Genomic DNA, 17,597 nt, shown 5'->3' on the forward strand with positions numbered 1-17,597 from the left:
ATCTATTATAATGTTTAGGGAACGCCAAACCACATTGATTTCAATTTAAATTTAAGTTCATCGAGAGAACTCAAAGATGAGAGTGGAACATTTCAATATTCATTCTCTAGGCATCGAACACTCGATGGTTTTAAGCTACAACACTATCTCAAAGTAAATAAACCGTATTTAGATACGCGTTTTCAATATGAAGAGGTAAATACATATTTATATCTAATTATTATGTTATTCATAAATATTCTTTTTAAACGACTTACAATTATCATTATTATATTACCAGGATGGAGCTTTACAACTCGTTTCTGCAACTGCAACTTATGATAAAGTCCAACATTCCAATTCAATGGTTGGTCTATGGGGGCGATTGTATTTTCCACTCGACACAAGACTATATTTGGAAGCTGGTCTTAATATAACACTACCCCGATTTGTGCCATTTGTATTTAAAACGCACATCTATGAAAAGAAATCGAATGAAATTGATGTACGTAATATTTATTCGCTAAAAATGTGTCATTACTTCTAACTTTTACAAATAATTATGAGGTTTCGATTTGTTACAGATAAATGCAGAATGTATTTGGTTCACTGGAACCGATGCTAGTTTGGTGGCTCTTTATCAAGATCAAAGTTCATCGAATTTGGCTTCACGCCGACTCAAAGCTATACTAACTAGTACTAAATTCACAGAAATTTTAATAGAAGCAAAGTATACTCAAGACAACAAACAGATAAGCATCAATACAAAAGTAATTATTTTATTTCAATATTTTTGTACACAAGTGCTATCTCAAATCACATTATACATACATATCATCATCATCATCTACAGCCATTCACCATCCACTGTTGGATGAAAGCCTCTCCAACACGCTTCCACTCATCTCTGTTTTGCGCAACTCTCATCCATCTCCCCACACATTTTCCCAATTTCGTATACCCATCTTCTCTGCGGTCTTCTTTTTACCCTTTTGCCTTCTCTCGGGTAGGTACCATTCAAGCCAGAGAAATGTAATATTAATAGAAGTGGCTTTAGGTGCTCTTTTGTTGTCAAGTGACATTCTGTCCACGGACAGATCTAAAAATTTTTAGCATCAGTCGTATTTGACGCTTTGTGCTCGACGTATGTCCGATAAAAACTCCTCTGTTTGTTTATATTACTCGCAAGATGGGCAAGCATCGGTAAAAATTGCACAACACATTCAAAAACACACAATAAACAACATGGGATACATTTTTATAAGTAAATAGATCCGATTGTATTCTGTGCGATGTAGCGTATTTATAGAGACGCATCGCGTAAAATTGACAACAATTATTTATTCATAAGGGCCCTTCTATTCTTATTACATCTCTCTGATTCAAGCACTTCTTTTGTCCACCTCTCGTCCATTCTTCCAGTCCCTTAACTCTATCCACTATGTTCACTACCCTTGTCATACTTCTCACCCACGTGTTCCGCTTCCTGTCTTTCCTCGTTATGCCGAACATACAGCGTTCCATACTTCTTTGAGTGCATTGGACTTTGTGTAGCATCTTGGCGTTCAGTGCCCAAGTTTCACATCCATACGTCATCACTGACTAAACGCATTGATCCAAGACTATTTTCTTCAGGCAGAGTGGCATTTTTGATTTAAAAACAACATTCATTCGTCCAAATATACTCCATCTTAATTTCATACGTCTCTTTATCTTTTCATCTTTACTACCAGACATGTCAATTATTTGACCTGTACATATGTATATCAGATTTAAATATTTTATTTTACCATCATATATGTATATAATTTCGCTTATTGAATAAGAATCATCCATAGATATATAATACATAGATGGGCCCTGACGCCTGCTTTTGTTCGGAGATCTTGTCGTCACTAACTGAGAGGTGCGGGGGGTTTAACTAGCGGGGAAGTTGGGAAAAAAAAAGGATTTTTCCCTACGACGCAGCGGTCGTCGTTTTTTTACCACTTCCCCGATAGTTAAACCCCCCGCATCCCTCAGTTAGTGACGACAAGATCTCCGCAATATCTATGCAATATCGACCTTCCGACTTAGAAGCTAACTAGTTACTGAGAGAAAGTGTGCATGCACCAACAGGGAGACCGGCATAAAACGTGAGGGCGTATCTATGTATTATACATCTATGGAATCATCAGTAAAAAGTTGTGTTTTTATTACAAATATACATATATATTTTATTTACAGGCTAATCAGGGAGAGGATGAATACGGTCTAATGGGCCGCTATATAATTTATTCTGAACGAAATTTCTCATGCTACGGACAGCTTGAATTAAAATCGAAGATTTACAGTGTTAATGTTATAGCAGATTTAAAAAATGATACAAATATTCTCACTGACATTCATCTTGATCAGTAATTATCTCCATAATTACACGGACACAATTTATATTAATATGCACATTGAAACCAAAGCGTTTAACTTGTTTTTATTACATTATAGGCTCAGAGATATTCATTTGACATATTCAAAAATCAACACAGAAAATTTGAAAAAATTAAGCGCTGATATAAACTGGGATGCTAATAGAGATCCAAATCAGAAACTAAGCGTAGAACTTCAACTTTTAAATAGAGGAACTCTGAATTACGGTGGGATGTTGCAATTATTCTACCCCGGAAGAATGATCAATGGAGAATTCGACTTTCATGTTAAAGGTTATTTAATTGCGGTTGTTGAATGAAGCTATATTTAAATAAGCTTTTTTGTATTGATGTTTTTTGTATAACAGATTGGCTTTGTATGTGGCTTTTAAAGCTGGGGTGGTCTCCGGACGATAGTATATTGTGGCGCGTGAAAGTGTATTCAGAAATGGAAAAAGAAACGACATATGCATTGCTTTCCGAAATGGACACGCCATTCAATGGATGGAGAGATACTAGTTTTAATCTCATGTGAGTTTGACAGACTCATTAGAATGAATACAATAATTACAATATCGTATTTAGTATATCTAAAAGTGTATTTTATATTCTGTAATACATATTCATTTATTTATTTTATTTTTAAGGTGGCGATTTGTTGATAATTTACAAGAATTAAATGCAAATATGACGTGGGAAAAAGAAAGAGTGATATTCAACGTTCTCGGCGATTATCTTTTAAAAACTAATGAGGTGAGTAGTATGAATTCAAGTTTTCCGAATTTGTTATATACTTATGTATGCATGTATACAATTCAAATTTGAATTATATTTTCAAATATGTATGTACTTATTAAGGTTTATGGAGAACTCAGCGCTTTAATCAATTCTACACTTCCAACGTTACCAAATGCCGCTGCCATTGCAAGACATAGACATCATTGGAGAAAAAGTTCCGACACCTTAATGAGCTTTGAAGTAAAATTTTACTTTATATATTGTTACAAATTAATTTTGAATTTTATTATTTTAAAAATGTACATGTTTAATGACATTTTTTTTACAAGGTTTACTTTAAGGTTGTGGCTATTTGCAGGTAATATATCTGCTAATTATTGGCGATTTGCAGGTACTATATCTGCGACAGGCGCAAAGCTTTCTGCGCATGCGCGTGAACTTATAATCCAATTATAATTTCTTACATTTAATGTATGCTAGACTTGTTTAATCAATCGTTCATTATACATGAGGCAAATAAATTTCGCACGTTATTATAATAGATTTATATCATTTAGCTAGTTCGCGACTTGTAGTTGTTTGTAGGTATTATACGTTGAATATGATAATAATTTTATAACAATTAATTATATTAACTAATTTTGATTATATTTTTTACTCTACGTCACTTTACGAGTTCGAATTAAATTTTAAGAGGTTTAAAACAAAATTTTAACAGTAAACACGCTGACAGTGACAGTTCACGCGCATGCGCAGAAGACTTTGCGCCTGTCATAGATATAGTACCTGCAAATAGTCAATAATTCGCAGATATAGTACCTGCAAATAGCCACAACCTTACTTTAAAGTACATAAATACATAAATTATCGATTTAAACTTATTGTATATATTATATAACCTATTTGTAATATTTCAGTATAATAATGAAGGCATGTTGATGATTAATTCATCTTGGAAAATTGATAGAAGTTCGTCTGCAAATAATATATCTGGTCGCGTGGCTTTAAAATCGCCATTTCAGGTATATTTAAAATATTGCAAAGTAAAAACAAAGAAAATTTATTCTCTTCTGTTCAACTAATTGTTTATTTTGATTATTTACAGGGATATAAAAATGGTTTGCTTGTAACAACGTTCATGGTCAATCAAAAACGAGATATTCAAGGATTGACTCATTTGAATTTAGAAGAAAAAATTTATACAATATCGGTAGAAGGTAATATTATAAATATAAATATTTCAAATTGATAATATATGTATGTATATTAAAAATCTGAAATTATTTTTTTGTACTCAGGTCACACTCGCCGTTTTACCAATAGCATGTTTACTATAAATGTGACAAGTCCCATACCTTCTTATTCATTAATGGTTGCAAGATTTGGTTTTATCGATACTGATCGTCATTTGGTAGCTCTCATTGAAACTCCAAATATAACTATTGGAGCTGAATTACTGCTAAAATTAATATCAAGCAAAGATTTTCATGTGTATGGACACCTTGCAATTCCAATTGAATTCCTTCAAAATGTTAAAGTGAGAGCTAAGAGAAATTTAGAAGAAGTAAGCTTTTTAATATATGTATATCTAATTAAAACATTATCGATGAAAATTAACAATCATGCGTTATTTAAATTAAAAACTTTTTTAGGTTGATTTCAGGCTAGGCTTTGAAAAATTGGAATTAGGTTTTACTGGTATATGGCAATATACCTCTAAACTCAATTTTAAATATGTATACAAAATATATACACCTTTAGAAGCATTTAAAGAAAATGGCTTTGTGTTGAAGAATGTTTATAAAGATGGATTAGATTCAGAAATTTCTGTTAAATTGTCAAAACACAAGGTAATATATTAATGCGAGAGCTGTGGAGTTGATCATATTTTTGATGTACAGTAATAATACCGAAATTCATGACTGGTTTGTCTCTGATACTGACTCAGACTCCACAGCCCTGATTAATACTATCAATGTAAATAAAATAAAATTATATATATAATATTTTGTATTCCATTATTATAGCTTGGAATTGCTCTCAATATAAAAGATAATGAAAAAGGATTGTTGAAAATAATTGAAGAAAAATATATGGGAATACAAAAGAAAGATTTCAATCAGTTGATTGAGGACTTTTCTAGTGATATTTTAATAACACTTGATACATTATATTTTGATACAATACATTTTAAAGCAAATCTAAAAAAGGTAATTATTGTATGATATATAATCATCAAATTTATGTTATGTAGCTAAACTATAATATATGTAAGCTTTATTCTTTAACTATTAAGAGGGCTGTACACCCAAAACCTCAATTTTGTTGACGTTCTTTTCTTTGATATATATATTGAGTGAATGCGACAATATATATGAATATATATATATATATATATATATATATATATATATATATATATATATATATATATATATATATATATATATATATATATATATATATATATATATATATATATATATATATATATATATATATATATATATATATATATATATATATATATATATATTGAGTGAATGCGACAGTTGCGCTTCGACCAGATAAAACGTATTTTAAATCGACAAAATTGAGGTTTCGTATTCTCCTATTTTCTCCTCCGAAACTGGACCAATTTAAAAAAAAAAATCATCATCGGTATGAGAAAGATATTTTCTGTCCAACATTTTTATTTTTTCAACGTATTTTTTTTTTAAATCGACCGTTAAATAAGCACGCTGGACTTCTTGGGTCTAAAAAAAGAGGCAATTTTATAGATGTTTGGCGTCTCCTAGCTCCTATAAAAAATAACTAATTAAAAAAATAAAACAATAGATGCATCCCGATGGTGGATATCCATAGCATATTAAAAAATAATTTTTCTAGTGCCATAATTGAGGAAGGGAGAAGTGTACTACCATTGTATGGACAAGGCGCTGGTGTCCAGCCCTCTTAAGAAACTATTTTTTATATTTATTTAATTAAAATATAAATTAATTGAATGTTTTATTTAGGTTGAAGGAGAAATGGAAGAAGAAATTTTTACGATACAAGCTAATTTATTACTACCAAATGGGTCAATGTTTATTTTGACAGATAAGTTTGTTTTAGAGGTGTGCTCTTTATAGTTAAATTTATTTATATAAATTGTAATTTATCTAAATATACATATATCACTAATACAAAGTATTAATTATAGGACTTTACCACAATGAGAAATGACTTCCATTTAATAACACCTTTTAAAGAATTGAGCGAGATCAAATATATTCATACAGTAGAAATTGTTCTTCATGAAAAATACAACATCTCTGCTTTGATATTTGTCAAAGAATATAAAAATTGGCAAAAGGTATTTTAAGTTAAATAAAATATATACACATCATTTCCTTTAATAACATTTTTCTAATGTCAATACAGAATTCATTTCACATAATGTATGAACTTGAAACCGGTGATTATGAAGGGTATGCAAATCACGTTGCTGTTATAGATGTAGATACCCAGTTGGAGATTTTAAAATCTATCAACGGTAAAATAAGCATATTAATTGATGACTCTATAAGCAAAATATCTGCGAATATCGAGTTACCATCTTGTTATATTGCGGCAACGGGACAAATCGAGGTTGAATATAATTTTCATTTACTAAATTATTTTATAGTAGATGATATCTACGTGTACATATACACAATACGTACATATGTATATGTATATTGTATGTATGTACGTATTAAAGTTTTACTTGCGTAATTTTTCAGGTTGACGAGTCTTTTATCAACATAGAAGCCGCACTAAATTTAACCTCACCTTACCTTCAGCCATATACGGTGCGAGTGAATTTCAAAAAAGATTTTACAGATGTTGAAAGCCTTGTAAAAGGTGGACTTCAAATTCAACAAGGCAGTCAAAATAATTATGTAAGTTATGCGAATAAAAAGGCTTATTACATAATACAAGTTTGTAATGTAAACTTGATTTTAGCTTGCAATGGAATTAGCATGGCATGCAAACAAAACAGACCACTTAAGATTGAAAGCTCGTTGTTCACTGATACCAATAATCCCTCCGTCCGATATGGCCGTGGAATTTGGTATGGCCTCTGATAGACACAGGGTGTTGCGAGTTGAAGCCCATGTTGGATCAAAGGATAATTTATATTCTTTAAATGCTGAACAACACGGTGGAACAACTGCTTTATCTATACTTTCACCACTCAGAGGATTTCGGTACATTAATACATACATATATGTCAAAATAATAATACAACATTAAATAACTCATTTCAGTCATGAGTAATTTTCAATATGTGTACATATATAATATATATTTTCCATTATTTTATCGCAACTTATGATTCAAATTTATTTAGGAATATAAATTTTACCGGAGAAGTCAATAGTAACCAAATAATTACTGGAGTTTTTCAAGGTGATGTGGTTACTTACAAAGTGAATGGAAATATTTCTGGTGAAAATCCTCTAAAGGTACGTGTTTAATATAAATCTATAATATTGGGTTTTATAAAAGTAGTTTGTATTAAATTTAATCTTTTGAATGCTGGCTAACATATTTTAAGCATGTACAAAGCCTTTCCAGGTAGCATTGAACATGGGTCGTGTAATCCGTGTCATTCATTTTTCAACGTTTATATAGACTAGCTTACATCGGAATTTCTGAATTTATAACCATAGCAGAATTTCCCGATGGTAATCCCTAACTGGTAAGTATTTTAGATTGTGAGCATTTTACAACAATGAAAAAGATGGAACTAGTTTTCGAAAAATACTTTAGTACTTGGGACAGGTGTGTTGACCGTGTCCCGGTCTAAGAAAACACCGGTTGTGTTTGTAAGAGAAGCGTTATTTTTGTTCATTTGTTACAATGGTTATTGTATGTACGAAGAAATTGAGCTTCGGAGAAGTGAGCTGGTTGAACTCCAGAGGTTCACTCTGGTGTTGGGAGCTGGTGCGTCGCTTTATATACGTTCTAACTTGAAGCGTACCATGTGCAGATGCTTTGTCTTCGTTTCCAGGACACATGTTGACCTGTTTTCGAGGCACGTGTCTTCGGTACACGTGTGGTTTATAGCTATGGGGTCAGCGCCAGGACGTCGTTCGTTTGAAAATGGGGTCGTGTGCCACGCGTAAACGACTTTTTAGGACACGTGTTACGGTTGCCTGATGACATCACTGTTGGGTTTCGTTCGTTTTACGATCGAGCGATGAACTCTTTCTTCTGGAATGGTCAAAGGGGACGTTGCCCTTGAGTTATGCATGTTTGTACAGGATCGATGATGAGATCACTGGTTTTGATTCGTAATAGCACAAGTCGTGCTATATTCCTACTGTACAGACTCCAGGGATGTTCAACTCGAGAGCACCCCGGAAGTCGGTTTCTTAGAAGCTCGTGGTAAGCGTGGGCGGGACTGGTCTCCTCCAAGGGATCTACAGGTCGTCGTCTGCGGTCTGGTCTCTGCTGCTGTCGGCTCGGCTCGATGTATATCTCTCTCTCTCTCGTACAGTGTGCGTAAGTGAGGGTGATACGGGACAAAGGCGGGAAAGTGAATAGTAATGAAAACAGGTTATAATTCTGTTTGTATGGTGACTGTATTTTATATATATATGTATATACAGAGATCAAGCAGGGGGGACAGAAAAGGGGGGGGGGGGGAGTCCGACTTGAAATTAGCGCGCACGTGTTCAAGAGGTTATGGTAACCTCACTCAACCACGTGGCTACGTGATCTGACTTCGACGAAGAGAGACCAGGAATTCCTCACTTCTCACCGGACGTATACTGAAGCTGTACTTCCAGTATCGTCTGCCGATCAAGGCTGAGCTGATCGGGACTCGGTGGTGGGAACCAACTCGGTAGCGAACAGAGATGTTCACTCGACCGACGCGGAAAACGAAAATAGAATGCGGGGACGCGCGCTCGGCGCCGATCTCCCTCCAAAACGGCTCCTTTGGTCGTAACGCCACGAAAGCTGACCATGAAGACTTGGTCGGAACACCTACAATACATTCATTAATAAACTTCCTTTGTTTGTTTTATATTGTTGCAAGGTATATTAGAGAGTCTAAACACACCTTTACAAAACTCGAAATCTTCGGCGGTAGTTATCTAGGGTTTGTTTGGATTAGCTACAATTTTTATACCTGATATCTAAATAATTCTAGTTGGAAATGTTGGCGAAATTTTCAGCGTGGCGGGCTTTCAACAGAAAAGACGTCAGCACTGAAAGGGTTAAATAAATCTATTGTTTTAAATTTTAGCTAGTTGCTACCTTCCAACCACGAGGAGATGGAGAATCTTATTCTATTCAACTTCAATCATCTACCAATCAAGATCGTTATTATCTGACAGCAACTTTAATTAGCACCATTCAGTTCTACCTACATGTGAACTTTCAAGATGGAAAAACTTTTAAGGATTTATCCGTCAAGGTAGGAAAACACAAACATACTATTTGCTGGTGATTATTATTTAATAAAACACTTTCGTTTAGATTTTGTTTTATAAAATTGTAAAACTATTGAAAAAATACGATTAATCAATCATTTTAAAAGTTCCCAGAATATATTTTATTTTAAACTTATGTTGTTAGGTGGATTCATCAACTCAGCATTTTGAAGAAATTTATTTTAAAAGTAGAATTGATCTCTTACCAGACGGTAGAGTTTTATTAAATGTGCAGGCTGCTACTCCGTTGAAAAAACTCAAGAGATTAAACGCAAATACTGACGTCATGTAGTGTACTCTTCATATTTTTTATTGATTCTTTTTTTCAATTTTATTCTTATAAATTTATATATTTTTTAGGTTGACCTCTAAAACTGGGGCATTTTTGTGCACTTATAATGCAACTAATTTGCACGGGTTTGGTAATTTCAAATGGAGTCTTTTGGCTGAAAATATTTATATAAGAGTATGTATTATATAAAGTGACTGTATAAAAATGTCTAAGATATATTGTATAATTATTTTTAATTGTTCAAATTTGCAGGCTATGAGTCAACACACAGTGAATGATGATAAGAGTAGTTTAGATCTCAACTCATATTACACATCTGTAGAAGCTGCTTCTGAACCCACTGAAATAGGTTTCCATGTTAACATAGACGATGCTTGGAAGTAATTATGCATTTTATTGTTTGATATTATTTGAAAAATATCGACTGAAAACAAATTTAATTTTAATATATTTACTTTTTCAAATATTTTGAAGTAATTTAAAATTAAATTACAGGATTGGTGCCAATACATCATTACAAATTATAGCTAATAAAGAAGCCACAGCTATATTTAATGTTTTATTCCCAAAACCAAATACGGATGTACACACAATTAAAGTAAACGTTGATTATGACAAGGAACAAACACAGAGATCTTTTGATATACGATACATGAATGACGTCGATAAATTTTTAGCACTAGCGTCAGCCAAAGTGAGCTATTCTTTTAAGATTTTTACTATTTCAAAATAATTCAGAACTAAGCTATAATATGTAACTTTGTTACCACATTAGGTTAAGTTGCCATTAAACATTCTCAATGCCAATGTTACTTTGGCCAAAGGTTTGCAACATGATTTAGAAGTAATTGAAAACTTACTTGATATAAGAATACTTGGCAACAATTCATTTGGAGTTGATTATACTCTTTCTACTCCATTATTTAATGACCAGGAAACATTCAAGCTAAAAGGGAAATATGATAATTCTATCGAAGAATTCGTCGTTCTGGAGTATGCTTCAGTATTTTTTATAATCACTGTTATTTATTATTATATGTTTTTGTACAAATATAATATTTTGTTTCAGTGGAATGGTTCATTATCCAGGTTCTATCGAAATATCTAATTTAGATATTACGTATGGTGGAATGAAACACACGGTGGGAAAATTCAATAGCTCGACCCCATTCAAAAACCTACCTTGGCTGGCAGCAGACATTAGGATTTCGAATAAAGAAATGTTGTCAGAAAATATCATCGAATTGTTCTGGACAAATGACACAGCACTGTTAAATTCAACTCACAAGGTTCAAGAAAATGGTGATTCCGTTGTGCAAAGCGGAGTCGTTGCAGTAGAATTTCCACTGAGCACCAGACACTTTCTGATTGGAGACTATAATTATCACCTGGGAAAATCTTGGAGTAAAGGAAATGTGAAAATGTATCACAATAGTAAACAATTTGTCGATGGAAATTTTAAGAAAGCGACTGATCTTGGCGAAAAAGACTTGATTCGTGATACAGTTGATATGGATATAAATAATGAATTTTCTCCTGTGGGAATACACTACGTACATCAATATGACTCGAGTGGAAACATTGTTGGTCATTCGAATATTTTGATTTAATTTATATTTAAATAGAAATAAATAGCTTCAATGTTTCATTTCAGGATATAAAAGAAGCGTCAATATATGACCTGAATAATTCTACAAGCTTTAATCTAACGGGAAGAATTGATATTGAATCCTGGAAAGCTGGGAAACAGATAAAAATAATGACAATACACGGTGAACGCACGCTCAGGTATATTTATATAAACATATATAAAGTACTCATATTTATTATAATCATTGAATTGATAGTTGCAAATTGATTATATTGATAGTCATACTTTTTTAATCCATTTTTAGGTTTCAAAACAACTTTGAATTGCTAGAAAAAGAATTGTTTCAAAGCTCTAAATTAGAATGGGCATCTGATGTATGGCTTCAATATGATGTTTTCGTCCAGAACAAGACAATAGTAATGTGACGATAAAAATAATCACTTAAATATATTTAACGTAAATAAAATACATGTGTATACTTTTAGGTTGACGACGAGTCACAAGAATTAAATTTTAACATTAGGTATCCAGGAAAAGAATTGGGACTTGTTGCGTTTTACAACTTAAAGGAAACACTACTCGACGGAACAGCCATTTTGAATTGGGCACTGTCGAATGATAATAAAACTGTTAAAATACGTGGAAAATGGGAGAGTCCAGAACTGGTTGATAGGAATCAACAAAACTTCATAATTATTCTATCACATCCGTCATTTAAGAAAGTAATTGACGGCAAATGAAAACACCATTGATATTTTTATATTGACTAATGTATTAAATGATTAATACTTATGATTTGATTTAAGGACGTGACGTTGAGTGCTGATTATGTGAGTGATATCACATCTACGTCGAATATATCAGCTGTTCTAGAATATTCTGATTTTGAAAATGAAAGGCTTGTTTTCCAATCGATACTCAAAGATAATTCTAACGGACCTATTAGAGATTATAAGTGAGTTCATTATTTATTTCTTCAAATATTAAAAACTTCAATGTATTGTATGTCCATATATAATTATCATTATAAAATTTGCATTCCAGATTTAAAGTTGACTGTAAACATCCAGCGACGAATTTAGACCTTGAATTCAATGGTGATCTTTACCTTAAATACAAGTATTATTATCTTAATAATTATTACAAATATAAAAAATCACTGTTTAATGAAATCGTTCGTCACGGCAAAATATTACTAGATTTGAATAATCATAAAATTCAATTAGAGGTATACTTTCATTGTGTCATTGATATTTTTAGATAATGTTAACAGTAATTATTATACATGCATATTTTTAAAGGAAACTAGAGATGAAGATTGGCGAAACTTTATTGGTAAATGGGAAGCTGTTTATCCAGAATATAATATACATTTTACTCTCAATAAAACTAACGGAAACGATACAGGAATATTTTTAATTTCTGGCAAGGACAAACATGTTTTGGGTCACTTTAATAGAACTGCTGGTAAGTGAAATTTTTTTCATAATATTGTTGCGTACGGGTGGGTGGAGGATCTTAGTAAAAGGCCAAAGTCATGTCACAGCATTTATTGGTGATTAAGGAGATACACGCACTGGCAGTGCTCCGTCCGGAAATGTCTTGATATCGCATAAGTACCTCCTTATAAAGGAAAGGTCTCTCAGGGCATATTCGACGTCCGGTTTGTTTACCTATTGTTATGGTCACGTACTAGATGTGCCACGGAAGTCAGTCCCACGCTATCGCTGTGGGTTCTGAGAACTCTACCGGAATGCGACCGAGTTACCGCTACCCCCGCTAAGTGCATTCATCTCATTGTAAGCCGACCTGTACTTAAGCCTGGAGATAATCCTCGAAACCAATTATAACGGCGGCTCCTTTTAGTATACGCTACAATATTAACCCTTTGAGTGGTGAAGTTTTTTCTGTTGAAAGCCAGCCACGCTGAAAATTTCGCCAACATTTCCAACTAGAATTATTTAGATATCAGGCACATATAAAAATTGTAGCTAATCCAAACAAACCCTAGATAATATTGTAGATAAAATAAGTCTATTAATGAATGTGTTTTTCCAAAACTATTTCCATCATCTTCTTTGTTGTTAAAATGTAATGCTCACAATCTAAAATACTCACCAGTTAGGGATTTCCATCGAGAAATTCTACTATGGTTGTAAATTTAGAAATTCCGGTGTAAATCAGTCTTTATAAACATTGACACGGATTACACGACCCATGTTCAATGCATTATTTTTCAATGCTACCTGGAAAGGCTTAGCGTATAGTATTGTTGCGTAGGGGTGGGTGGAGGATCCAAGTAAAAGGCCAAAGTCGTCTCACAGCATTTATTCATGATTAAGGAGATACACGCACTGACAGTGCTCAGTCCAGAATGTCTTGATATCGCCTAAGTACCGCCTTATAAGGGGTAGATCTCTCAGGACATCTTCGACGTCTAATTTGTTTACCTATTGTTATGGTCACGTATTCGGATATGTATTCCCACGACACTCAGCCCCATGGTATCGGTCACTTGTGAGAACTCCACGAGAATGCGACCGAGTACCGCTACTACGCCATTGTTTAGCTTACTTGCACTTAGTTTGCAGATAATCCTCGAAACCAATTATAGCGGTCGCACGGTGTCAGGGATGCGCCTCGGCTTAATCCGATTGCACTTAGCCGGCGGTTCTTTACTAACCTCTTATTTTAGTATACGTAACAGTATTCTTGTTTATATTTTACATACTCAGAAAGCAACGCCTATCGGCGTATTTCAGGCTCGTATACTTGTTGGCAAAACGCCGATCGGCGTTGATCAGCATTCAAAGGGTTAATTAAAGATTTTATATAATTTAAATAATTGTGAATGTTTTTAGATATATCTTATCATCTGATTGGACAAATAAACGATGCACGTTCAGCTGATTTGATAGCATGGAGAGATTTTGAAGATGTCAAAACAATTGATATAGTGTCGTATATTCAGCTGAATCATTCCCGATTGCTATCCGGTAAAATTGGATGGCGTCCAGAAATGTATCAACAAATTAAAGGTTCGATAACTCAATCGCTAAGGGACGTGTACTCACATACTAGCGAAATATTGCTTCTCATTAAAACCATTCCAATGGAAGTGCACGAAGCCCTTAAAAATGTTTGGAGCGATGCCAGACCAAGAGTCAAGGATCTGCTAACTGACCTGAACGATTTACACGTGATAAAGGATGACATCGATGAATTTCACATTTTCTTAAACGAGTCCTATGACGCAAATGAATTTTATGTTAAAAACATCGTCGAGTTTACCATGAACATAATAGATCAACTGTCGCTACGGAATCAGATAGAAAGCCTTCCCGGTATGGTAAAGGAATTGTGGCAACTCATGGGTGACACGGGAACATCCCTACGGGAAAGTATTTTGTGGATTATAGACACCATAAAATCATCACACGGACAGCTCGTTGAACGAATCAACAAATTATTGGAAGCTGATTTTATGGATCAAGTATCGGACTTTATAGAAGCTGGAATTTTAAAGTACGATTCTTTCGTGAAACAACTGCATCTGTCGTTCATTCACTATTGCGAAACTACGTGGGCCAACGCTTCGGCCAAATTGAAGATATTTTGGACGAACTTTTTGAAAACGATAGAGCCCACATATCTTCAGCTGGCCCATTATATTGAAACATTTGTGTACCAATTTGGACAAGAGATTTTGGACTTCTTCTATGCGCGCACATATGAATTGACTGAAACGCCATTCTTCAGCAAGCTAACTGAACTATCACGCGACATTGACATGTGAGTAATGGTCTTCGTGGTTATTGCACCATTTTAATTCACTCGTGTATCTAAACTCATGTGTGCTGATTTGTTTTTAGATTCGTTAAAGATATGCAAAACAATGATGCTATTACAAATATTAAAAAATATACGGATCTTGTAGTGATCTTCTTCAAAGAAAAAGTTCTGGTACATATCCCATTCCATAAAGAATTCCAAGTAATCGCTCAAGAAATATGGGACGAGTTAAATCATCTACAAGAGCTCAGCCTCGTCGTACATATTAAAGCAAAGGTAACGAAATTTTATTTTACATACATAGATATATACCAGGAAGGCATAACAGGAAGACTCCAATGCGCCTTCATAGACAATTAATTACAAACAATGCAGCATTTTTACTACCTATACATAAATCACTGTATTTCGAGAAACTGAAGGACTTAATAATTAATTAATTAATTAATCCATTGAAATATCGATGGATTTATTTTTTTTTACAAATTGTATATAAATGAAATACAGTGCCGGTTTTATAGGGGGGGGCTGGGAGGGGCGGCGCCCGAGGGCGCCAAATAAGTTAGGGCGCCGCACGATGCGCCAAAAGGCGCTCTAAAATTTTAAATTAGAGCGCTAAAATCCATTCAAAATTTTAGATTAAAGCGCTAAAGGCGAATTTTTTTTCTAAGAGTGTTTAGAAAAAACTGCCTGAAGGCGCCATTGGGTGCAAGGCCGGCACTGATTAAATACAGAAGATTTGTGACAGCAGGTAGGATGATTTTTTTTTTGCCAATTTTGAGGAACCGTTTCAACAGTGATCAGATAATATTGGCAAACCCTGATAAGAAATGATCGACTTGGAGTCACAAATATCCAAGTCTAACCAGTAGTATTAAAGATTAGCCCGGGGTCGAACCTAATAATCTCTTGGTGCTAAACATAAACGCAACCACCGAGTCATACTGCTGGCATTATTTATTTAAATGATTTATTTATTGCACAACACACTATTCTGCTCATGTATAATTTTTCTTATTTGATAATGTTGTTATTTTATTAGTTCTGGGAAGCTAAAGAAAGATTACAGTGGTGGTATGATTATTTTAAAATTGGAGAAGCTTTAAAAAGTATTGCTTACACTCTTTATCATAAAATCACTGAAATGCCAAGAACTGCTATTCAAAATGAAGAGAAGTAAAGAAAAAAAAATTTTTTTTAATTATATTTTGATAATACAATTTTTATATATGTATATTTCTTTATTTTATTTACAGGCATAGAATCCCTAAGACTAATTTTATTTTCGACCCTCGAGAAGGGTTGCTTTTACTCGAGCAGAAACTTCCTATGCCTTGGCATGCCTTCAATAGAACACCAGACTTCACCGAAGTGCCCGAATACAAAGTTGTGAAAGACTTGGTTGACACTTGGTTCCTTTCTAACACGTCGTTCATGTCTTATTATTATGCGTATAAACAATACATGGATATATATACACTGATACCTCCATTTACGGGTAAAATATTATATATATTTCAACCTGAAATGATTTTTAGTATAAAATCTTTGGTATAGATAAATATTTCCTTTCAGGACAAGCTGTGATAACTGGCCACGGCACAATTGTTACGTTTGATCGAAAGGTGTTCACTGTAAACGAGCCGGGAACATTTTTATTGTTATCTGATTTCTTGCAAAGTAACTTTTCAATCCTGATTAAATCGGAATCGCACGAGGAATATAATCTAGTTCTTTTGGCTGAAAGTAAATTAATTGAGATTGATTTATTTAGCAAGGTAACATTTGCTTTAATTCTCAAGAAAGACAATAAATTAAGCTCTTAATTGTAATTATTCTTATTGTGTGATTCAAGGCTTTGACAATAAGCCAAGGTGGAAATTCGTCGATTTTGCCAGTGAAAGTTGAAAACTGGGTCATTCACCGAAACGAAGAATATATCACCATTAATAATGTTAATGGAGTTGAAATAACTTGTGATTTTCTTTATAAAACTTGTACAATTAACGTTGAAGGTGATTCAAGCTCCATACAAACTCATTTTTTTATGTATGGTTATTAGTTTTGATTAAACTGAAATGAAATTTTCTTCAAGGTTGGTATTTTTCACGATTGGGTGGCCTTCTCGGAACAATGAACAATGAGCCATTTGATGATATGATGACACCAGAGCGGAAAGTTGTTCCTCATGTGGAATTTTTGAACAGTTGGATGATAACTAATAATCGATTCACGAGCGACTCTAAGAAAAATATCAACAAGCAAGACAGCGTTTGCGAAGATTATTTCAAAACGAAAATTTCCTCACTCAAAGCTTGCTTCCCAATGGTTAT

The 17,597-nt window shown here is 33.5% G+C and overlaps 2 protein-coding genes across 2 annotated transcripts in view; both read left to right on the forward strand.

Moving 5' to 3' along the window:
* The window catches only part of LOC143917831 (uridine phosphorylase 1-like), a 348,253-nt gene that overhangs the window by 11,451 nt on the left and 319,205 nt on the right, over positions 1-17,597 (forward strand). The window lies entirely within an intron of this gene.
* The window catches only part of Apoltp (Apolipoprotein lipid transfer particle), a 28,295-nt gene that overhangs the window by 8,406 nt on the left and 2,292 nt on the right, over positions 1-17,597 (forward strand). Inside the window, exons 24-62 of the mRNA XM_077439422.1 lie at positions 19-195; positions 281-484; positions 564-749; positions 2,206-2,375; positions 2,464-2,678; positions 2,753-2,915; positions 3,032-3,137; positions 3,243-3,362; positions 4,040-4,144; positions 4,228-4,339; positions 4,421-4,686; positions 4,775-4,972; positions 5,150-5,332; positions 6,140-6,238; positions 6,325-6,477; positions 6,546-6,752; positions 6,887-7,045; positions 7,110-7,354; positions 7,498-7,612; positions 9,403-9,573; positions 9,735-9,877; positions 9,950-10,055; positions 10,134-10,261; positions 10,377-10,575; positions 10,657-10,874; positions 10,951-11,464; positions 11,536-11,669; positions 11,777-11,888; positions 11,958-12,194; positions 12,279-12,427; positions 12,517-12,700; positions 12,774-12,939; positions 14,334-15,264; positions 15,345-15,540; positions 16,307-16,440; positions 16,521-16,762; positions 16,840-17,042; positions 17,120-17,279; positions 17,360-17,592. Of these exons, the coding sequence (XP_077295548.1) occupies positions 19-195; positions 281-484; positions 564-749; positions 2,206-2,375; positions 2,464-2,678; positions 2,753-2,915; positions 3,032-3,137; positions 3,243-3,362; positions 4,040-4,144; positions 4,228-4,339; positions 4,421-4,686; positions 4,775-4,972; positions 5,150-5,332; positions 6,140-6,238; positions 6,325-6,477; positions 6,546-6,752; positions 6,887-7,045; positions 7,110-7,354; positions 7,498-7,612; positions 9,403-9,573; positions 9,735-9,877; positions 9,950-10,055; positions 10,134-10,261; positions 10,377-10,575; positions 10,657-10,874; positions 10,951-11,464; positions 11,536-11,669; positions 11,777-11,888; positions 11,958-12,194; positions 12,279-12,427; positions 12,517-12,700; positions 12,774-12,939; positions 14,334-15,264; positions 15,345-15,540; positions 16,307-16,440; positions 16,521-16,762; positions 16,840-17,042; positions 17,120-17,279; positions 17,360-17,592 (7,743 nt within the window). The remainder of the gene's footprint in view (positions 1-18; positions 196-280; positions 485-563; positions 750-2,205; positions 2,376-2,463; positions 2,679-2,752; positions 2,916-3,031; positions 3,138-3,242; positions 3,363-4,039; positions 4,145-4,227; positions 4,340-4,420; positions 4,687-4,774; positions 4,973-5,149; positions 5,333-6,139; positions 6,239-6,324; positions 6,478-6,545; positions 6,753-6,886; positions 7,046-7,109; positions 7,355-7,497; positions 7,613-9,402; positions 9,574-9,734; positions 9,878-9,949; positions 10,056-10,133; positions 10,262-10,376; positions 10,576-10,656; positions 10,875-10,950; positions 11,465-11,535; positions 11,670-11,776; positions 11,889-11,957; positions 12,195-12,278; positions 12,428-12,516; positions 12,701-12,773; positions 12,940-14,333; positions 15,265-15,344; positions 15,541-16,306; positions 16,441-16,520; positions 16,763-16,839; positions 17,043-17,119; positions 17,280-17,359; positions 17,593-17,597) is intronic.

The sequence above is a fragment of the Arctopsyche grandis genome, chromosome 10 (assembly GCF_051622035.1).
Source record: "Arctopsyche grandis isolate Sample6627 chromosome 10, ASM5162203v2, whole genome shotgun sequence".
NCBI classification, from domain to species: Eukaryota; Metazoa; Arthropoda; class Insecta; order Trichoptera; family Hydropsychidae; genus Arctopsyche; species Arctopsyche grandis.